The sequence below is a fragment of the Fukomys damarensis genome, unplaced genomic scaffold (assembly GCF_012274545.1).
Source record: "Fukomys damarensis isolate Sample0158 unplaced genomic scaffold, DMR_v1.0_HiC HiC_scaffold_13, whole genome shotgun sequence".
NCBI lineage: Eukaryota > Metazoa > Chordata > Mammalia > Rodentia > Bathyergidae > Fukomys > Fukomys damarensis.
Genome location: NW_022900925.1, coordinates 6,129,729 through 6,153,533, shown reverse-complemented (window position 1 = coordinate 6,153,533; position 23,805 = coordinate 6,129,729). Strand labels below are relative to the sequence as shown.

General features: G+C 40.5%; 1 protein-coding gene and 1 long non-coding RNA gene across 7 annotated transcripts in view; one reads left to right on the top strand and one right to left on the bottom strand.

Annotated features, from left to right (window-relative positions):
• LOC104855915 overlaps window positions 1–2,605 on the bottom strand; it is a 30,436-nt gene extending 27,831 nt beyond the window's left edge. Inside the window, exon 1 of the long non-coding RNA XR_778508.1 lies at window positions 2,536–2,605. This is a non-coding gene — a long non-coding RNA (uncharacterized LOC104855915). The remainder of the gene's footprint in view (window positions 1–2,535) is intronic.
• Window positions 1–23,805, top strand: part of Dnah9 (dynein axonemal heavy chain 9) — a 331,965-nt gene that overhangs the window by 248,025 nt on the left and 60,135 nt on the right. For 5 of the 6 annotated variants that reach the window (XM_010615004.2, XM_033762784.1, XM_010615000.2 and 2 more), the window contains 6 exons: window positions 1,496–1,731; window positions 5,180–5,302; window positions 6,764–6,968; window positions 10,335–10,499; window positions 16,204–16,344; window positions 22,031–22,201. In XM_010615004.2, coding sequence (XP_010613306.1) covers window positions 1,496–1,731; window positions 5,180–5,302; window positions 6,764–6,968; window positions 10,335–10,499; window positions 16,204–16,344; window positions 22,031–22,201 — 1,041 coding nt within the window. Of the gene's footprint in view, window positions 1–1,495; window positions 1,732–2,683; window positions 2,752–5,179; window positions 5,303–6,763; window positions 6,969–10,334; window positions 10,500–16,203; window positions 16,345–22,030; window positions 22,202–23,805 lie in introns of those variants that run through there. The other variant, XM_010615003.2, reaches the window with a different exon arrangement.

The following is a 23,805-nucleotide window of genomic DNA, read 5'->3' as shown; positions in this document are numbered from 1 at the left end:
GCATGGCTGTGAGTCTTCATGCTGTGTCATTCCAGGGCAGAAGGCAAAAAGGCAAGAAGGGCAAGAGCTACACAGCAAAAGAGGGCCAAATGCACTCTGATAATAAATCCACACTTATGAGGTCTAACCCATTCTCACAAGAGAATGACCTGATCATCTCCTATCAGACCCTACCTCCCAACTATGGAGATTAAGTTTTCAACCCATGGATTCCAAACACAAATTTTGAGGAATACATTCAAACCATAGTAGGCTGTCTTAATTCCTTCTCAGAATATTTTTGTGTATAAGATTACAAAAAAGAATACTAAAACACATGTCTGATCCCAGAAGAGCAAAAGAAAAAACCTCCAAGAAGCTAATTTTCTTGACTGTATACTGTGTTGTTTGTGCCCTTAGTAGAGAAAAATAAGGGACAGCAGATGGTTTGAAGATGTTTCCCTCAGGTAAGTGGGAAAAACAAACTGCAGAGAGGAAAGAGACATGGATTGAAAGATCTTCTGTCTGAATATCAAAACATTATGCTAAGTGAAAGCAACCTGACACAAAAAGTCACATCTTGTATGATTCCATTTGTATTATTAAATATCTAGACTAGGAAAATCCATAGAGAGAGAAAACCTATTAGTAGTTGCCAGGAGTTTAGAGTAGAGGGTAGCAGGGAGTGATTGTTCAATGAGTATTAGGGTTTCCTTCTGAGATGATGCAAATATTTTGGAAGCAGATTAAGAAGATAGTTGTATAACATGTTCCACTAAATTCCACTGAATTGCACACCTTAAAATGTAAATTTCATATTGAGTGACTTTTACCTCTTATTTTTTCTTTTTAAAAAGTGTATGAGTCATTGACGGAAAAGTTTATAGAAAAGTTAAGTGAGCTGAGGGAGGCCAAAAGAGAAGACAAGGAAAGGTTTAGGCAACCTGAAGGGACATAAGAAGGGATGCAGGGCAGAGTTCTCAAGGCTGAGTGATGTTCAACAGCTTCCCAGCAGGTGGGTTTGCAGGGAGCCTTCCTGTACAGATAGCTCTGGGAGTGAACTGTTTGGGTCAAGGAGAAGTCAGCCTCTCCATCCATTTGCAAGCTGGTGAAATAGACAAGAGATCAGAGTGGTTTGTGCAGAATGCTGCATGGGTCCTGGTGCTGGTTCACTGGAGAAACAGAGAGATGTGATAGGAAAATAAATGCTAGCATGGTTAAAAGCATGTAGGAGGTCATTTGTTAAAACTGAAATTGTCTATAGTAAAAAGTCGATTTAGGTGTGTTTACCAGGGAGCAAAGAGATGGACACACAGGTTGAAGTTCTGTTGTTGTTCCTCCCTCAAGAGAAGAAAAACTATCAGGACTTCAGCAAATCCTGATTCCAGAAATAATCACACAGCCAGACAAGCATTGAAGGGGCTATTGATCTTGCTTTTAAAGGATTTACATTACGTAGTGTGATGCTGTGTGTTCACCCCTCTCCCACATACACTGAGAAAGCCTTCTTCCCCAGGTTCCCATCCCAGTCACCCCAACCCTGGACCCACTGAGGATGCTGACGGATGACGCTGATGTGGCTGCCTGGCAGAACGAGGGCCTCCCCGCAGACCGAATGTCTGTAGAGAATGCCACCATCCTCACCAACTGCGAGCGCTGGCCGCTCATGGTGGACCCTCAGCTGCAAGGCATCAAGTGGGTCAAGAACAGATACGGAGAAGACCTTCGGGTGACCCAAATTGGCCAGAAAGGGTAAGCAGCTGAACATCAAAGTTACCACTGGCACCATTTGTGTAAGGAAAACAAATGTAGACGTTAAGTATGGCCAGAAGGTAAGCAGCTGAACATCAAAGTTACCACTGGCACCATTTGTGTAAGGAAAACAAATGTAGACGTTAAGTCCTGCATCTTATTTCTCCTCTTCTGATTGCTCCATGAATGCCTCTGATTTCTCGTGGTTCTCTCCCCATTTTAGAAAACATCTCAAAGAAATCCTTTGCTTTTCTTCCTCGTTAGAAATTGTGCACTGCCCATGTGGTGATTATAATTTACAGAACTTTATTGTGTATTTAATATAGAACTGGAAGAGAAGCTGAGAACTTTGCACTGTAACTGTAATCCAAGCCCTTGGGCAGGTGGATCTCAAGTTCAAAGCCAGCCTGGAATACATAGCAAGACCCTGTCTCAGAAAAATAAGGAGAAGGGGAAGGGGAAGGGGGAGAACTTGAAGAGAGTAGTTCGAAGGTTCCCAACACATACAAATGATAAATGATTAAAAAGCTGGAAACCCCAATTACCCTGATCGTTACCTGTTACACATGTGTCGTTATCACTCTGTACCCCATAAGTATATGCACCTATATCAATTTTAAAATGTGCTGCATCTTCTCCATCCATTAAGAGTACTTTCTTGCTATCCCTGCTAATCATCCTCCCTTTTCTCCTTATACACTTTTTGCCTTCCCACACCCAGCCCCTTGTTAGGCAGCCCTGTTTTAACCTTCACACGTGACTAAAAGCTGCCTTCCATACCCCTCCTCTACCCACTGTTCCTACCTCTGCCCTGGAGTCACAGACAAGAAGCTTACACTCTCTTTCTACTGACTCATCCAAACATTCCCATCCGTTGCATGGCAACTGTTAGGAAAGCGTCAGAGCCCTCAGTACACCCCACATGACTTGGTCCGTGTGAGATGGGGCAAGGGTGGCAGAGAAAACAGCTGGCCAGTGTTCACCAGGCTTTGCCAGCCTGAACCTCTGCACCTCTCACTGGTAACTAAAAAAGACAGATATTATAAGTTTCCGCTCAAATAAGTCACCTAGGGAAGTCACATTCACAGTAATGCCAGAAAGCAGAATGCTGAGGGCTACAGGTTGGGAGAAGGAGAGATTAAGGAGTCCGGATTTTGTTTACTTGTTTGTTTGTTCTGTCATTTGGGATTTTTTTTTTGAAGTCTCACTATGTAATTTGGGCTGGCCTTGAATTCTCTATGTAGCTCAAGCTGGCCTCAAACTCATGGCAAACCTCCTGCCTCAGCCTCCCAAATGCTGGGATTACAGGCGTGCCCCGCCATACAGAGAAAACACTGAATGCTAGAACTGGATCCCTCTAACAAAGTAGGCTTTAATGGGCAATGAACACCCAGGTGTGACATGATATATTTTTATTGCATCTTCAGTCACAGAACAATTGAATCCTGGCCTTCCTCCCAAAGTTTGATCAAAGTATTCCTTTCTAGTTAGCTAAATACATTTTAGACAGAAGTCTGTGTCTTTTTTGGTTATTACTATAACCCTCGTACCTAAAACACTGCTGACATATCACGTCATAGACCTTCATAAATAATTGTCCATTCATAAATAATTCTCTACTTGCACCCTTTGACTGTTTTCTATGGGGCGGTTTTCTAGATTTGTCATACATTGCTTGAGCACAAATGTTATTATATGTATAATGTTTTGTTTAAGTGTCTCATTTGCCTTTTAATTTTATGTGTGGGGTTTGACGTACTGTATTTTATTTAGTGAAACTTGTCACCCCACACCTTCCATAGATCATCTTTAGAAAAGTCTTTTGCACCAGAAACTCTTTAAATATTAATCTGTATTTTTATAGGTTTCTATGACTTTTCTTTTTACATTGAAATCCAACCATTTTCAATACATTTTAAGATCCTAAATGAAGCACAACTAGTTTTCCAATTGGTTAGCTATTGTTCCCATATCATCTGTCAAATTTCCCATCCTTTTCTCAATTAATTAGAAATGCCATTTTACTATATTAAATTATTTTATTGAGCAGGCCTTATTCTTTTCTATGCCTCTAATGTTACGCTGTTATTTCTGTGTTTCTATACTCCATAACATGTATGTTGTGGAATTTCTCATTACAAAATTAATGTGTTGTTATGGTTAGAAGGGTAGGGAAAAGGAGCTTCAAAAAGTACAGAAATAAAAACTTCTATAATTCATCATTCAAAACCACTGTGAACTAACTTTTTGGCATATCTTCTAAGACTTCTTTCATATACCTGCATTGTTGAAGTTACAAAAATTTTTTTAGTTTTAGGTACTATGAGACCTTCCTTCATGAAGGAACTTGAGGGACCAAGTAGTCCCTTTTCTTTTTTCTTTTTTGAGACAGGGTCTCACTATGTAGTTGAGACTGACCTGGAACTCACTATGTAGCCCAGGCTGGTCTCGAACTCACAGCGACCCTCCAGTCTCAGCCTCCCAAGTGCTGGAATTACAGGCGTGAGCCACCATGCCCAGCTAAGTAGTCCCTTTTCATCATCACTCTATTTATTTTTTACTATCTGCATTACATTATCTTAGTTTAATTTTAAGACATTTAGTCTTATTTTTGTTTGATTTACATACTTATCAAGCTCTGCATAACAATGAAGAGTTAAAAATAACCTAGACCTTTCCTAACTGGTTGATAACTACATGAAGGTGAAAAAATACTACCTAATAACCAGGAGTTAAAAAGTACTTCATAAGAATATCTAATGGCATGGGGAAATTTTATATTTTATGTTCAAAAGCTGGTATATAAAACAAAGGTGCTATATGAACTCAATTGTATAAAAACTAACTCTGAAAATATAGTACAGTTAACCTTCCATATCTGTGGCTTCTACATCCATGGATTCTACCAACCATGCATTGGAAACATTTAGGGGGAAAACTGAATCTGTACTAAATATGTACAAACTTTTCCCTTGTCTTATTCCCTAAACAGTAGTATAACAACTATTTGCATAGCATTTACATTGTCTCTGATAAAGGTAAAAGTAGTGAAAGGATGTACATAAGTAATTTGCGAATATTACACTATTTTATAGAAGGGGGTTGAGCATGTATGAAGTTTGGTTTCTGTAGGGTTCTGGAACCAATTTCCCTAAGGTTCCAGTGGAGCACTGAATATTCAAATACGCATAGTAAACACCAAATTGTTAATAGTGGATCAAAGAATAACTGTTAATTCTTGTATTTGTTTTTGTGTTTTGTAGTTTCTCCCTATCTCTAAAACTGTCAAGTGCTATTGTAAAGAGAAAAGAATGGGGCGGCTGAAAACGCTTCTAATGGCTGTGCCTCCAAGTTTTTTTGTGTGTCTTAGAGACCATGGTGGCCTCCTTAAATCGCCGCTGAATCAGACCTTGCCACAGGCTGACTCTGCCTAATTCACTCCCCACAGCTACCTTCAAACCATAGAGCGCGCTCTGGATGCTGGAGATGTGGTGCTGATTGAAAACCTGGAGGAGTCGATTGATCCTGTTCTGGGGCCTCTGCTTGGAAGAGAAGTTATTAAAAAAGGACGGTGAGATTCAGACATGTGGCTGCCCTGCGTGAGAAGCAGGTTCAAAGCCCTGATGAATACCACAGAGATTTATTCTTTCTAGCATCTTCCTCCTCAGCTCAGGTCAAGGAGCTCCCTATAGCTGGCACACCGTCCTCCTTTACAGCAGAGGCTACTTAGCTGCCCCGGTTCCTGGAGGAGGCTTCCTAGGTTAGACTCCACTTCCATCAGTCAACTTGTTGACTTCCCCCTCAATGGCCGTAGTGTACAACTGGGAAGAAATTTCAAAAGCAAAGTGATTGAAAAGCAGACTGTTAAAGCATAAGCATTTTTATCCAAGTCAGGTGTCTGAGTTCTGCAATCTCAGATCCTTGTCAATTTAATGAGCCTGCAACTTGGGGTGCTGGTACACGATCAGGGCTTAATAAGTGTAGGGCAGAAGGAGGAGGTGTAGAGGGTAAATGAGAGGAAGTAAAAGGGCCATCTTCTTCTAGGAGAGGGAGTGATAAATATCATGAGGGCATGCTTGACTCAAGAACTGTCTTAGTCCATTTTCAATAGCAATAACAAAATACATGATGTCAAGTAATTTATAAAGATAAAAGGTTTACTTAGCTCACAGTTTGGGAGACTGAAAGTCTAAGATGAGAAACCCATCTTGGGCCTCTGCTGAAACCCTTCTGACTACATCACAACATAGTGGATGGTATTATAGCAGAAGTGTATGCGAGTCAAAGAGAGAGGCCATGTAGTAAGTCAGGGAACAAGAGACCGGGGAAGAATATCTGACTCTTCCTGTAACAACCCACTCTTCTCAGGAACTAATCCACTTTTGTCAGACCTGCCTCTTCCCTGGGAGAGATTAGTCCCTCCCCAGGGCAGTAACCCACTGGGCTGCACCTCTTAAATGTCCACTACATCAATACCATCTCCCTGGAGACTAAGCTGCTAATGACCTTTTGAGGGACAAACCCTACCCAAACCATAACAACTAGCACCTCATTCACTGTCTAGGCCCTGAGCTGCCTTTCTGTATATTTAGATTGTGCTTATTTATATGTTTGTTTAATTTCAGCCATCAAAGTCACTCCCCTGTTAGCCAAGAGGAAAAGAAAGCCCTCTAATAGCCTAAAAATACCTTTATACAACTACAAAATGCCCCTTCCTCTAAAAGCTTTACTGCCATCTGCTGGAGATTTTTCATAGTATCCTAATCTATGCTTATCACAGTGGAATTGCACAGCAGAATTGCACAGTACAAAGTCAAACATGGTAGCAGAGGGAAACAGTCTATAGTCTTCTATACCTATTCTCCACATGAGAGCAACAAGGATCCTAGGATTCATGTTAAACACACCTAGAAGAAATCATCTGAATATGACAGTGTATCTGGCTATGATCTTAAAAATAAATCTTGAATTCTGTCCCTGACCAAATCTTGCAGGGAGGCGCTTCACCTTCACATGAGCCTTTATATTCCAGATTCATCAAAATTGGAGACAAAGAGTGTGAATACAATCCCAAATTCCGGCTCATCCTCCACACCAAGCTGGCCAATCCTCACTATCAGCCTGAACTGCAGGCTCAAGCCACCCTGATCAACTTCACCGTGACCAGGGTTGGTCTAGAGGACCAGTTGCTGGCTGCTGTGGTCAGCATGGAAAGGCCAGACCTGGAGCATCTGAAGGTACGTGGGGTGTTCATTGGGGAAGGGAAGAAAAATATATTCTCCCTCTAGATCCGTGTTGGGCACACCACTCAGGGAGCATGACTTAGTGAGCTGTTCTTGGAGCCAAGCATGGAAGGCTCTGCGACATGTTGGAAGATCCCAGCACTATCTGGCCACCCAGCAACACCAAGTTTAGCAAAAGAGGGTATGGAAAACTAAATACCAGAAACTGGGGTGGCTGGAAGAAGGAATATTCCCATGGTCAAGGACAGGACCTGGCACAGACTATGAATCTGATGGCCTCTGAATATGCATGGTCACAGGCCTACAGACAGGCATGGAATTAATTTCTTTAAAAGTAACAAAAATAAATTCAATGCAAGCTTATATCTAGTCAGCTCGGAGTGTCATTGCAAAACACCATAGACTGGGTGGCTTGAAGAACAAGCCTCCATTTTCTCATAGTTCTGGAGGAGAAAAGTTCAAGACAAGGGTGCCAGCCCAGGTGGTTTCTGATGAGGTCTCTCTACATAGCTTGCGGGTCGCAGCCTTCACAGTTTGTTCTCATGGGACCTTCTCTTGCGCATATGTTCAGAAAAGGAAAAGCAAATAATAGCAAGAAAAATCTGTACATATTCAACACAGACACAAAAAGTATTTTCAATCTGTGATTGATTGAGCTTACATGAGCAAAACCAGCAAATACAGAGGCCAAGTCTGTGTTGTACAGTTGAGATTCAGTTCATCGACTCATTTCTTCTGCTCATCTCTCTGCTTATGTTCTCACGCGTTCTTGATATTTTGCCTCCAGTTTACTCTCTTTGAGGGGAGAAACTGGCTCATGAATAATTATTTATTCGGACCTCTCTTAAAAGTAGGATGCTCTAACACTGTGGAAATCAATATAGACACACCTCGAAAAACTACAATTACAAGTCCCATTTGACCCAGCTATCTCTCTGCTGGGTATCTTTCCAAAAGAATTAAAGAATCATACTACAGTGATATATGCTCAGCCATGTTTATAGTGGCATAGTTTATAATAGCTATAACTTTGAAACAGCCCAGTTGTCATCAGGTGGAGACTGGATAAGAAAGATGTGATTTCTGAAAATTATAGCACTCTAAAAAAGAGAGAGATAGAAGAGGATATAAGAAGAGGGAAAGGCATCCCTTACTCTTGGGTAGGAAGAATCAACACAGTGAAAATTGCCATATTTCCAAAACTTCTATACAGATTCAACACAATCCTATTGAAATCCCAACAGTATATTTCATGGAACTAGAGAAAACAATCCAAAAATTCATTTGGAACCAGAAGAGATCTGGAATAGCAAAAGCCATTCTCAGCATCAGAGACATGGCATGGGGTATCACAATCCCTAACTTGAAGCTATACTACAAAGCCTCTGTGATAAAAACAGCATAGTACTGGCAGAGAAACAGACCTAAGGATCAAGAGAATAGATTAGAAGAAGCAGAAACAACACCAGACATACTCGGCTACCTCATCTTTGACAAAGGATCCAATCATCCTCACTGGAGGAAAGATAGCCTCTTTAATAAATGGTGTTGGAAAAACTGGCTTTCAACTTGCCAAAGATTAAAATTAGATCCCTATCTTTCACCACACACTAAACTAAAATCCAAGTGGATTAAAGATCTAAATATCCAAACAAAAATACTGAACTTACTGGAAAGTATATTAGGTACAACTCTCGAAGACATTGGCATAGGAGAAGACTTTATGAACAAATCCTCAGCAGCATGAAAACTTATACAAAGAATCAACAACTGAGATCTCATTGTATTAAAAAGTTTTTGCAATGCAAGAGAAATCACCAACAGAGCTAAGAAACAACGTACAATGTGAGAAAAAAAATTTACCAGCTACTCCTCTGATAAAGGATTATTATTTAGAATATATAAAGAACTAAAAAAAAAAATCAGATCCACCAAATACAAAGACCCGATTCAAAAAATGGGCATCTGAAATGAACAGACATTTCTCAGACAAAGAAGTAAAAGCAGCAAGTAAATATATGAAAAATGTTCAACATCACTGGTCATTCAAGAGATGCAGATGAAAACAACACTGAGATTCCACCTCACCCCACAAAGAATCGCTGCTATCAAGAAATCAACCAATAACAAGTGCTGGCAGGGCTGTGGGGAGAAAGGAACCCTTCTCCATTGTTGATGAGAGTGCAGACTGCTGCAGCCACTGTGGAAACAATATGGAGATACCTCAAAGAACTAGGATTGGAGGTCCCATTTGACCCAGCTATCCCTCTGCTGGGTATCTTTCTAAGAGAATTTTTTAAAATCGTACCTCAGTGACATATGCTCACCCATGTTTATGGTGGCAGTTTGTAACAGCTAAAACTTGGAAACAACCCAAATGTCCATCAACTGGAGACTAGATAAAGAAGATGTGGTTTTTCTATAAAGTGGAGTACTATTCAGAAATAAAGAAGGAGAAACTAGAAACATTTATAGCTAAATGGATGCACATTGAGGCTATATTCTTAAGTGAAATAAATAGGACACATTTAAGTAAATATTGAATAGTTTCTCTGGTGTGAAAAACTAAGTGTAAATAAGGTTCAAGTGCTATAATTGGGAATGTCAAATTGCAAGAAAATGGCTAAAGGGGAAGTGAGAAGGGGAGGGGAAAGGAAATAAGGGAAAAGAAAAAATGTAGAAAATTAAAAAATGGAAACAAAGTCTTTGTAAATAGGGAAGGGTGAAGTGAGTGAGGGGAGGGCAGGGGTTTGGGGAAAAAACAAGAACCAAGATCTATCTTGTAAAGGTACAAGATCCCAATGATGATTGTAACTATTGTTTGCTTTAAATGTACCAATAAACTTAATGGAAGAAAAAGATGTTGTTTTTCTGTAAAATGGAATACTACTCAGCCATAAAGAATGAGAAACTAGAGTCATTTATAGGAAAATGGATGCATATTGAGGCCATACTCCGAAGTGAAATAAATAGGACACACATGTGTAAGTACTGAATAATTTCTCTGGTGTGAAAAACTAAGAGTGTAAATAAGGATCAAATGGCATAATTGATAATGTGAAATAGGAAGAAAAGAGTAAGGGAAATGGGAAGGGTAGGGGAATGGAAAGAAGAGAAAAAAAATATGTGCAAAGGAAAAAATGGAAACAAAGTCATTATGAAAGGGAAGGGTGGAGGGGGTAAAGAGAGGGCTGGGAATAGAGAAAAAATAAGAACCAAAACACATTATGCAGAGGCACAAGATCCCAGTGATGAATGTACCTGTACTGTATACCTAAAAAGTACAAATAAACTCAATGAAAAAAAAAGTAGGATGCTCTGATCATCTCCACCTGACTCCTTCTAACTTGATACTTGCAGTCAGATCTCACAAAGCAGCAGAATGGATTCAAAATCACACTCAAAACATTAGAAGACAATCTGCTTTCTCGCCTCTCCTCGGCCTCTGGGAACTTCCTGGGAGAAACAGCCTTGGTGGAGAACCTCGAAATCACCAAGCAGACAGCTGCAGAAGTGGAGAAAAAGGTAATGTTACTCTGGCTGGTCTAGGAAGGCAGCTGAGGCTGGGTCCTCCTGAAGTTCTTTTGTTTTTTTTTTGTTTGTTTGTTTTTTGAGACAGGGTCTCACTGCATAGTTCAGACTGCCCTGGAACTCACTATGTAGCCCAGGCTGGTCTCGAACTGGAAGTGATCCTCTTGTGTCAGCCTCCCCAGTGCTGCGATTACAGGCATGCGCCACCACACCTGGCCTCCCGCAGTTTTCTTTGTTCTTCATGCCTGAGTGTGACTCTTGGATGGTGTTTTTGGCTTCCCAAGTGCCTTCTAGGAAGTCCAGCTAATCAGGATCTCTGAGATGACTACCTCCTGTTCTGTGTTACAGAACTGTCACTTTCTGCAAAGTGCTTTGGAAATCTTGACTTCATAAACACCTGTTGAGGTCTTGACTCAGCGGAGGCTGGCTTTCTGTACAGGACATGGTAGCTCCAACCATGTACCTCAGATGGTTTGTGGAATTGCCCTGAAGCTAAAGCATCACATTGCTATAAAAATTGGCTGGGTCAGGCACAATCCCATCCTGACAAGCTTATGGACTTCCAAAACCTCACCGGTCTGATTTTGTTTTGGGGGTTTTTTTTGGGGGGTGGGGGGTACCTGGGATCAAACTCAGGACCTTGAGCTTGTAAGGCAAGTGGTCATACCTCTAAGCTAAATCCCCATCCTTTCAAATTTGATTTTAATGAGAAAACATCAATGGCTTCCCAGGAAATTCTACTCTCAAGAGCTGTGTCACCTGGAAAACAATTACAAAAGTATGTAACTTCTCTCCTTTATTTCCTGGTGTTGGACGATTTTTATCCCCTCAGTGCCTAGAAGGTAGTTTAAGGTAGAGACTGATTCCCTCACTTTTCCCAGCAGACTCGGAAAACTTTCCAAATCTAAAAGGCCCTTTTGCATCTTCAGCCCCGCACTTGGATCGGAAAACCAGTAACGATACTGATTCTGATTGAGATATCACATGTGTTTAACGGTATCTGGGAACAATGCATCTTGAAATGATTATGAATATTCCCAACTTACTGGGATTTCTCCAAATATGAAGGACTGTTCTGGGTAGAGACAAAGTAGAATAACTGAAAAGTAGTGATGGGCGCGGGAAATAAACCAGGTCATACCTACTCTTGGATAACAGACAAGTCATTGCACAGGTTGCAGGGATGTTTCTGACGAGAGGAAGGTCTGGCTTAGCACTGGCTCGGGGTCTGCTGTATACCCACCGGGTTTTACTGCCAGCTTTTACTTATGACCTCTGCATCTCCAGGGAATTTTAAAAATAATTGTGCTAGAAAGTCTATTGTTTTGAGCTAAGAGGGCTCTGTGCACGTGGGATAGAAGCAGCCATCTTGTTTTCTTCTCCCTGCTTCCTGTCTCTGCTTTCTTTATCGCATGTTTGAAATCACTGAACATTTGCTGTGTACCTGCTGCCAACTATCATACAGAAATTTCTTGTTGCTCCTTTTTCTTAATTTTTTTCTCTTTCTCATTCATACATAACGGACGTTGGAGATACAGTGAGGAATGTTCAAGAAATGTTAAAGAAAAGGCGTACTTGCACAGCAGTTTGAACTTACAGGAATGATTAATGCAGATAATGGTCTCTATAGTGGAGTAAATAAGAAAGCTAAGCAGGGTAATAATGGAGGTCGTAGAGGAAGTACTGTGAAGACAGATGTGCACAGCTTAACTTCAGGATTTTGAGAAATGTGTCATTTGAGAACATCATACAATATTCTTGCATAATCTAAGATGTCTATGGAATCACCAGGCAATATAGGGAGATCATCATTGTATATGTGGTCTGTGATTGACCAAAACTGTCATTTTGTGGCATCTGACTGTAGTTTGGGAACACATGAGTGACGCTCATCTCCTGAAAGTGAAGAAATATTAACAAGGTGGGGGTGAGCGGGTGAAAACTTACAACAGTTGTGGAAAAAAGGAACTAGCAGCCAGGTGTGGACAGGCAGGGTGGTACACACCTGTAATCTAGGCTATTTGGGAAGCTGAGAGCGGAGAAGTGTGAGTTCAAAGCCGTCCTGGGCAACTTAGTAAGACTTGTCTCAAAATAAAAATTTTGAAAGGGCCGATGGTGTAGCTCAGTGGGGTAGAGCATTTGTCTAATGTGTGTGAGGCACTGGTTTCAGTCTCCAGTACAGGACACAGAGATTGGCCAAGGAGCTAGATCCTCTGCAAATGGAAAGGGAATGGAGAATTTGAGGTTGAGGAAGGGAAGGGAGGGGAAAGGGATATAAGAAGAATTAAGATGTGTTATGTGCTTGTACCAACTCCCTATGATGAATGCAGTTATTATGTATGACAAACTTGTTCTAATAAATTTTTTTAGAAATTTCCAAAAAGGAAAAAAAGGTTATTAGAGGCACAGAGATTACAGCACTTATGACTAAGATGAAGTTAAAGACTGAATCTGTAGTAATATTAACCTGAGGAATTATGTGATCTTTACCCTCTTCTGAGAATTTTTATTTCTTAACTACTGGATTTAACCAGTCTTCACTTATTAACAATTTTGTATACAGTCGTTTAATCTGTTATCTTGTTTTTTATTTATTAGCATTTCCCTCACCTCAAACAATCAGTTCTTTATGTTGCAGCTCTTTGTACTCTTCTACTTGTTTTGAAACCTATTGTAGGAAGGTTGTGTAATATAATTACCCTATTAGGCTGTAGCACAAAGCTATTTCCTTCTCACTAGTGGTGTTTTGGTGCCCCTTATCTGGTCTCTCTCTGTTTCCCCCTCCCACTTTTTAATGACCACTATTTCACCCTGTAGTTCTACGAAATCAATTTGTTTTAGCTTTCGCAAATGAATGAAAACATGGAATATTTCTCTTACTGTGCCTGGTTTATTTCACTTAACATGATGGGCTTCAATTCCAAACACTGAACTGCCTCTTTTCTCTTGGCTGAGTAATATTTCATTGTGCATACATGCCACACTTCTTTTTTTGTTTTGTTTTGTACCAGGGATTGAACTCAGGACCTTGCGTTGTGAGGCAGGTGGCAGCACCACTGAGCTAAATCCCTGGACCCACAACATTTCTTTTTTTTTTCCCCATTAACTTTTTGGTACATTTTAGGTATGTAATATGCTGACATACATTACTGGGAATTTGTATTTTTACATAATCTATCTTGGTTCTTACTTTTTCCCCATTCCCCTGCGCTCCATTCAACCCCTCCACCCTTCCCTATTTACAAAGACTTTGTTTCCATTTTCTCTTTTCTCATATTTATTCCTTTCCATTCTTTCCTATCTCCTACCCCTTCCACTTTCCCTTCCCCTTGGACCTTTTCTTCCTATTTCACACTATCTATTATACATTTGTTTCCTTATTTACACTTTCAGTTTCTCACACCAGAGAAACTTTTGTTGTTTACATGTGTGTCCTATTCATTACACTTAATAATATGGCCTCAGTGTGCATCCATTTAGCTGTAAATGTCTCTAGTTCTCATTATTTATGGCTAAGTAGTACTCCATTAAAAACCCATGTTTTCTTTATCCAGTCTCCAGTTGATGGGAAATTGGGCTGTTTCCAAGTTTTAGCTATTACATACTGTGCCACTGTGAACATGAGTAAGCATATATCAGTGTGGTATGATTCTTTTAATTCTTTTGGAAAGATACCCAGCAGCCACATTTCTTTATCAATAAATCTGTCAGTGGACACCCTGGGTGACTCCATATTTCGGCTATTGTGAATACAACTGCAAACATGGGAATGCAAGTATCTCTGACATATTGATTTCATTTCTTTGACTACATACCCAGTACTGGGATTGCTAGATCATACAGTCGTTCTACTTTTAGTTTTCTGAGAACAGCCCTTAATTCTTTGACAATGTAATTTGTCCTTTCTCCACTTTCCCATCAGAAGTTTTTTTCATAATAACCATTCTAACGGGGGTGTGCTTTTTCTGTCTTATTGATTTTCTTTATCTGTCTTCTTTTATTCTTTCTTGATTTTAAAATTATTCATTATATTTTATGAACTTCATTTTGTTTATATACTTATAAATATATACTTATATACGATATACTTATATATGTTTATATACTTATATTATATATGACTTAAACATATTTTAAAACCAAGACTAAAATTAAGCAATATATCTGATTCTAAAGCAACATCAAGGACTTTAAGAACTTTATTCTGATCATTCCTATCCATCTTTGGTTATTGTTTTATCATCTACTGTCGTGTTGCTGTTGAGAGCCTTTTTTCAGTCTGCCATTCCTTTTTAGATACTTTGTCTCTCCTGCTATAATATTTTCTCTTCATCTTTGAGGTTCTAAGATTTCACTGTATAGTGAGGACTGTTTTTATTTATCATACTCAAGAGTGATATGTTTCTTCAGGATAAGGGCCTTGGCCATTCATCAGCTCTAGACAGCTCTTAACTAGGATAGCTTCGAATACCACCTCCCCTCTTCTCTGTGTTCTCCTCTTATTTCTGTCAAGTGTACTTAAATCTTATGCTTTTGTCGGCCACATCTAAGAAACTTACGTATTTTTCTATCTTTTGGAGCTAGTTTTGTAACACTTTCCTCAGAGCTTTCTTTCAGTTTGTTCTTTTTCAAAATGAGCTTATTATTTAACTTGTACATTTTTAATTCAAATAACTGCATTATCATTTGTAAAAGTTCTAGTTAGTTTCTTCAGATGTGTCTGTTCTTTTTGACGATGTCCTTGGTCTATGCTTTCTTTGGTATCTACTACTCTTACACGTTCTGTCCCCGCACCACTGTCCTTCCCAGTCTCTATTGATGACTTTTCCACTCTCTTCTTTCATACGATCCAGTTTTTCAGCTTTCAAAAAGAGCATGTGAATTAGAAAAAATGAAACAAGAGCATGCAGCATCTATCCTTCTGTTTTATACCCCTTCATTTCTTGGGATGTAAATCTTTCTGGGGTTTGAAAGTGGTTTCTTTCTTCGTTGGCTTGCTTGCTTTGGAAGAGATCTTCTAATTGTCTGCTTTGGTGACCCTTCCTCCTGCCGTTTGTTTACTGTGAGGATATCTTTAATAGGGCTCATTGCTTTTTCTTGTGGGATTCCCAGTTATCAGTATTGTGCTCTATGTTGGACTTGAATGGTAGAACTCATTGAGGTTTGAATTCAGTGGCATGTCCTTACAGAAATCCCTCTTCCTGATGGTTAAATCTCTTTTCTTACTTTTATTTATAATAAGATATTTTATGAAAATAAAATACTTCATTGAAATACATTTTTGTGAATTTACACATTAGCTTTTTCTTTAAAATGTTTCCAAAAGAAAGTTATATTGCTTCTTTCCCTGGACTTCCACTGACAGAGATAGACCAGACAGACAGACAGGCAGACTGATTTGCATCTTCAGGAAATTATCTCATTAAAGATGGAGCTTAGAGGCTTGTGTGATCCATACTTCCTAACTAGCAGAATTGATCTTTCTTGTGAAAGCCTAGGGTGTGTGATCTCCTTTTTCATTCATGATCTGCTAAGGAATAAGTAGGAGAGAGGCTTTTCGACCCTGTACCTATTATGCCCACCCTAATCCACTCCACCACACACAGAGACGTGTATCTACTCACACAGAAAGGCCAAACTGAGTCTATGGACACTCTGGTTGGTTTGAACAGTTAACCACTCTTTTTCTTTCCAAAAGGTCCGGGAGGCCAAGGTGACTGAAGTAAAAATCAATGAGGCCCGAGAACACTACCGTCCAGCAGCTGCCCGGGCCTCTCTCCTCTACTTCATCATGAATGACCTCAGCAAGATTCACCCGATGTACCAGTTCTCTCTCAAGGTGACTGACACCTGGCACTTTTCATATAATTATAGTAAAGTGGTACCATATTGCCAATGCCACAGTCCATGAGAACTTACCATGCACTTTATTAACTGTGGTGGGTCTTAGAAATCAAAGCCAGAGAGCAGCTACATTTGGCTTCAGAAAAGTATTCTAGTCCTCCTCTCTCTCATTGGGTCTTATGTAACCCATGAAACATAGAGGGGAGCCACAAAAAGCCTTGGCCTCATTCATTTAGTAAGAACGTTCAATATGGTGGGTACTGTATTCCTGGATGTATAGAAGAAGATGCTAAAGAAATATAAGAAATGATCCCTATCCCCAAAGAGCTTAAAATATAGTAATCTTACATGCATACCAATTGTACTGATGAAAGACCAATTCAGGCAATCTTAGTAGGCCAACTTTAAATTACTTTCCTTATTGCCCTAAATCCCCAAAGCTATTGCTGTGTGGTTGTTGAAATATTCCTAAAAGCAAAGTTTTTAGCAAATTGTAAGAGCTGACTAAACTTAACTTGCTCAGGAAAAAAATAAAGCTCTATAGAACCTATACATTTTAAGTGAGTCTTTGAAAGCACATCTTTGTCCCTCCGTGTATTTGTCAAAAGACCACGATTAAAGGGGCATTAATACATAGTAAAGCACTTTGGAACAACTTCATTGGTTTGACCCAATAGAGAGGACATGCACATATGTGAAGAGAGAGAGAGAGAGAGAGATGCACATATACACACAGAGATTTCAGAGAGAGAGAGACAGAAACAGAGAAAATCACCATGTGCAGGTCGAGGTGTGAGGATGGTGAATAGCCGAGAATTCAGAAGGCTGCTAGTCACTGTGGTTCATGTCACTGGAGGTGGCATTTCCATTTTCCAACTCCTTTCCCTCAGCTCAGAGTCTCTGCAGAATGGATGTTTACCATGTTTGTAATACAGTATTTTATGCTTTTATTTTTAAAATACAGTACTTGCCCTTATATCGAGAGTATAACACCAGATGAAAGAATTATAAGATAATGTATACTATTTATAAAAGCACTGTATAAAAGTTAACATTAGTTTTATAACTATGGTATCACCTCCGTAGTTTCAAGAGTGGTTAGAATTGACTACCGGTATATATCAGAAGCCTACTACCATGATGTTTTCTGAAAACAAGAAATCTGATGAAAATATGTGTTCAGAAATATGTTGTGAGCTGTTTTGCACCAATAGCTTTCTGAAATAAGAAGCACTAAAGCACTACTCTTTTAAAAGGAGGAGGTAGAGCCAGGTATGGTTGCACACACCTGTAATCTCAGCACTCCAGGTGTTTGAGACATGAGGATTGCCAATTCAAAGCCACCCTGGGCAAGACCCTGTCTCAAAATAAAAAATAATAAAAAGGCTAGGGATATAGTTTAGTGCAAAGGCCCTGAGTTCGATCCCTATTACTTGCGGGGGGGAAGAGGTGTATTTTGGGTCCCCACATTATTAAGAATTGCCAAAGTCAGGTGTGTTGACACAAGCCTATAATCCAGGAGGCTGAGGTAGGAGGCTTCCAAGTTTGAGGCCAGAATGGGCAACTTAGCAAGACTCTATCTCAAAATACAATACAATATATTTTGATTTTTTTTTTTTTTTTGTATCAGGGATCTAACTCAGGTCCTTGCACTTGTGAAGCAGGAGGCGGAACCACTGAGCTAAATCCCCAGGCTGATACAATGCAATACAATATAATGGCTGAGGAGGAAGCTCAGTGGAAAGCTCTTATCTAGCACATGTGAGGCCCCGTGTTCAATTCCAAGTACCAGGGAGAAAAAAAGAAGAAAAAGAAAAAAAGAGAATTGCCAATAACATCTATTGGTTGACCAACTTAATCATTGCTTTAGTCACATTCTTGTTGCTAGGACACAATACCCCAAACCGGAAACTTAAAGGAGAAGAGGCTTATTTTACCTCACAGTTACTGTCCGCGCCAGCTGGCTTCGATGCAGAAATGGCATAGCATCCCACGGAGGAAAGCCGCTCACCTCAAGGCGCTCAGGAGGTAGAAAGAGAAGGGGAGCGCGGGGCAGGGAGATAGACCCTTCCAGGTCATGCCTCCCGGGACCCGCGTCTTCTAACTGTATCACTTGCATGGCTAATTCCTCTTCCAAGAGCCCTTGCCTATGAACTCACCAGGCCTTTGGGAAGCATTCTCATTCCAAACCAAAACAAGAATCGAAAGTAGATTTAAATACTTAATGATAAGTATCCAAAAGAAAGACCTTCAAACATGCCAAAGCAACAGTGCATTTAAAACTCTTCTATGATTTGGGAAAAAAGGAAAACGTAGTCACTGGAGTTTTCAGGAATTGTCTTTTGTCTCAGGTTGTATTTTACAAGTCCCGTTTCTGGAAGAAAAGGAAAGAGCTTTCTCATAGCCCAGAAACCCCAGATAGGTCTATGTCTCAGCTGCTGTCAGTGTGTTTTTAAAAGGGATATATTCATATGTATGTATTTGTATTATACAAGCCAAAACTGTTCAAGATCCAAGTAGTAAATGAACTTAAAATTCATCATATGAGTGAGATGGAACTTAAGTAGTTGTCCAATAACTTTTCTTCAAAACTCAGCCAAAAGCCAGGAGAGGGTTAAGGAGACACTTGCAGGTTGCCATGGTAGCCTGAATAAGAAGGTGCCTCGCTGGGTCTCCTGCAGTCTGGTGGAAGGCCCAGCTTGTCTGGTTGTGTGTGCACCACAGACAGATGAGGCAGGAGGAATGCCGTTTCTCAAGGAGATGGGAGAGGGAAGTATCAGAGACAGGATCAAACGGCACACAGATCACTGGTCTCACATGAGAGGTTGAAGGTCCTGTCAGTCTGCTCTTCTTGATCCTCAGAGGGCATTTCAAATTCTCTAATTGGTTACCAACATTTAAAAACAAAGAAAATTGGGCTGGAGAGTGCTTGCCTAGCATTCATCCAGCCTGGGTTCAAGACCCAGAATTGCAAAAGCAACAACACTAATAATTTAAAGAGAATTCACATAAATCCCATTTTCTGGCTTCTGTCAAAACATTTGGAAGATAAGCAACACTGCTCACTTTCGACATGTTGTGAGTTCAGAGGAGCCAGGAGCTTCTGCCTGCAGGTGAGCACACACCTTCTGTGTCGTGGCGGCCCGTACCCTGCCTGTTTGGTCACAAACACCGGCTCCTGAAGGAATTTGAATTTGAGACCCTTGGTCTAGCCCCCCTCATACTTTTCCTAGGCTCTTTTAAGCTTTAAAAGGACACAGTCATTCATTCCACAAATATTTTTCAATGTAAAGAGCTGAGCTAAGCTCTGGGAAGTATAAGAAATTGGAGCAATCCCTGGCCCCTGCCCTGAGTCTGCTCATATCATCTTCATATAAGTGAAAAGATTTTTAAAATTCTCAAGACAGTAGGCAATGATAAATGGGTCCTAGAAATGTTACAAAAGCTGCTTGGTGTCTACAGGGTAACTTGAGTCAATCACCAAACCATGTGGGCGCCTTCTGGAGAAAGGGGAGTCACTGAGGACCAGGCCCAGCACCAGAGCTGTTCCACACACTGGAAGTGAGAGGAACAGGGAGGTTCTGCTAGGGATGGAAAAGGAAAAAACACAGCCAAAACCAGCCTAGTGGAAAGAAAATGCTAAGTGTACCCAAGATTTTTTTTTTTTGGTCTCTAGCTCTTTTTCTGAATTGTGAATTATTTACTTTATTAAAACCTAGTAACTAGCTGGTTATGGTGGTACACACCTGTAATCCAGCACTTGGGGGGCTGAGGTAGGAGAATCACCATAAGTTCAAGGCCAGCCTGGGCTACATAGTGAGTTCAAGGCCAGCCTGAACTACAGAGGGAGACCCTGTCACAAAAAAAAAAAGCTGTGGATTTAGCTCGATGGCACCACACCTGCCTCAAAAACACAAGGTCCTGAGTTCAATGCCCAGTACTGATACAAAAAAAAAACTAATAACTAGAGATTCTTCACTAATAATTGTTGTTTTTTCTTTATAAAGTTAGCATTTTAGAGAAAGGCTATAGTGACCTCCTGGAGAAAGCTATCCATTCTACTTCAGGCTTGCAAGTGAAAGTGTCCCAAATTGCCCTGTGTCATTCTAAGGGGCATTACCAGCCTCTAAGAAGCTATTACTTCATCTAAAACCTGGCAAGTGAGAGCAAACATTATAATGGATTAGCCTGAACATAGGCAGAAGATTTTGCTGAGATCACCAAAACTAATTTTTTTTCAAAAAGGTTGCATAGGCTTTGTTAACCAAAAACAACATGGAACTTTGAAATGTAGAAAGAAATTTACATTTTCTCCTAATTTTCAAATGAAGAAATACTGAGATTCAAATCCGATATGACTTCCACTGAGATTCAACTACTTGATGCTAGAGGGACTTAGGCTTTTTCATCCTCTTCTTCCTCTTCCACTTCCCCTTCCTCCTCCCCTTTCTTCTCCTTCCTCTTCTGCTTTTCCTTCTCCTTCCTTAAGCCACAAAAGTAAAGACTGTAAATCTGCATAGCCACAAATTTAAAGGTCTAAAAACATCCTGGTTTTTCTTCTTTTGGTACCGGGGATCGAACTCGGGTCCTTGCGCTTGAGAGGCAGGCAGAAGAACCACTGAGCTAAATCCCCGGCCCTGGTTATTTTCTTTAATGATTCATTCTATTCATATCACACTTAAAATATAGCATTCCAGTGTTCGTTTTTTTGAATAGTCTCTACTTGAGTTTAAAATAAGAGGAAATTGATTTGCATGATTGTTGTATCATGTCATATCCATGATGTGTAGTTCAGGAGAGGAATCCAAGGCGGCTGTGTTCCCACCACTCCAGGGAACATCCATGAGAAAAGGGGATGTGTTTGAGGACCCATCAAATGACTGCAAAGCTAATGGAAAAAAATAACACCTGAGATTCTTATTATCAAAAGGCAAAATCATTGCCAGGCATGGTGGTGTACACCTGTAATCCCAGCACTCGGGAGGATGAGGCAGGAGGATCGCTGTGAATTCGAGACCAGCCTGGGCTACATAGTGAGTTCCAGGTCAGTCTCAACTACATAGACCCTGTTTCAAAAGAAAAAACAAACTATAGGCTCTTCTCTATGTCCCCCTGTATGACACCACTTTGTCTTGCTGATCACACTCTAAAGACTGGATAATTTATAAAGAACAGAGCTTTACTTTGGCTCAGAGTTCTTTGCCCAAGGTCAACAGGCTGCATCTGGTGAAGAACTTGATGCTGGCAGAATCCTGAGATAGTGGAGGCCATCACTTTGGACCGAGACAAGGAATAAATGTGTGTGCCCTGGCCTCTCTCCCTCTTCTAAAGCCCCACCCTGATGCCTTTATCTAATGCTAATGAGTTCCCAAAGGCCTCAATTCTGAACTCTGTGGTCACACTAAGTTTGCGCTCTGAGTATCTTGCCATAGGAAGAAAACTCCCAGATAAATTTTAGAAGAAACAAAGTGTATAGACCATAGCAGCCCCTGTAGCAATGTAATATTTCCCATGAACAAACCAAACACTTGTAGAATGTCTCGTTGCTTTGGTCTCTTCTTGGCAAGAATATACTGGCAAACATTCTGTGGGTGGGCTGGAAGATTCTACTAGTCTCCACTGGGAAGACTTCTCACATATACAAGGAGAGCTCTTGACTGTGTGCCACCTCCTGTCCTCAGGCCTTCAGCATCATCTTCCAGAAGGCTGTGGAGCGAGCTGCTCCTGATGAGAGCCTCAGGGAGCGGGTGACCAACCTGCTAGACAGCATAACCTTCTCTGTGTACCAGTACACCACCCGTGGGCTCTTCGAGTGTGATAAGCTGACCTACCTTGCTCAGCTCACCTTTCAGGTAAAAGTGAATTGAAAAGGTTTCCAGAGGTCAGGGATTTAGCTCAGTGGTTCTGCCGCCTGCCTTGCAGGCGCAAGGACCCGAGTTCAATCCCCGGTACTAAAAAAAAAAGAAAAGGTTTCCAAAAGACTTCATTTTTAGTGTCCAACCGGCAAATATTTTTTCAATTCCTCTTCTAATATGATTTCCCAAAGTCCAGACTTTGTGTGGGTAGCGACAAAAGGCAATAAGATCTTACATAGTGCGTGCATGTTAACCCGCCATCCACCCGACCGTGGAGGACACACTTAATCAATCACTGTACTTCTTCTGGATGATCCTGGATGATGTAAGAGCCTTCTGCAAATACACCTCCAGCAGCTACTATGAGGCAATCAAAACTGGTACTGAAGATGATGCTAGGTGGTCAGATCAACAACCAGGTGCTTTTCAGAGACCTTAAGAACTTTAGCTCCATCACTATTTATCCATCTTTAGAGCAGGTTTACTGACCCATCTTTTCCAGGGATAAGAAAGCACAAGGAACTTTCTGCAGGTGGAACAGCCATAGCCTTAGAAAGTTTTCAACAGCTTTGGTTCTCAAAAACTAGTAAAGATTAGGCATCTTTAATGTCTTCCATTTAACCTCAACATCAAAACTTTACTTCCTTGCACTCTCCCCCTAATCATTTAGAACTGGAATTTTTTTCAATATGTATGTTGTTATTACAGACTAGATTATCTCAAAGGGCCCCTTCCAATTCTAAAATCAGATATTCTAACATTATTTTGTGCTGACTCTCTTTGCATGTTCCTAGGCCTGAGTTCATGGATAAGCTTTAACATGCCCACACCCCTCACCCTCTGCCCTCCCAGATCCAGCCCAGACAACAGCTTGGCCTTCTCAAAATACTCGGTCTCCTACCTCTCACTGAACCGTATCTCTAATCATGCCAAAGGCTTTTCCCTCTTCTGTGTACACTTTTTAAATTCCTCTTCCAAACCTCTGCACTTTCTATTTCTCCCTCCCTGGAGCATCCTCCCTTTCCTTCTGAAGATTCCCAACTCAAGCTTCTCCATGACCCAATTCGAAAGTACTTATAAAAAGTTTACTCAAATTAATCCCTTCCTTTCACTGGTTTGCTCGTCACTTCCTATCACATTAATGGTAAAAATCATCATTATTACTGTGAAAGGGAATCTCTTCCACATTACTAGTTCACATATGCATTTCTATATCCTTAGGTTACTTTGACACTTTCCTCAAATCATATCATTTGTATGTGTCATCTGCTCAGTTTAATTGCAGGCGAATATTCAGTGGCATTTACAATGGATAAATAATAAATTATCACTAAACAAGATAGATATATAGTCATCCACTGTGGGTATTTAAGTCTCTCTGATATTTGGGTGGATCTGATATGAAATAGATCCATAAAGAAATATTTTGCATAAATATACATTTTCAGCCCGGCATGGTGGCACACGCCTGCAATCCCAGCACTCAGGAGGCTGAGGCAGGAGGATCGCTGTGAGTTTGAGACCAGGCTGGGCTACATAGTGAGTTCCAGGTCAGCCTCAACTACATAGTGAAACCCGTCTCAAAAAAACAAAAAACAAAT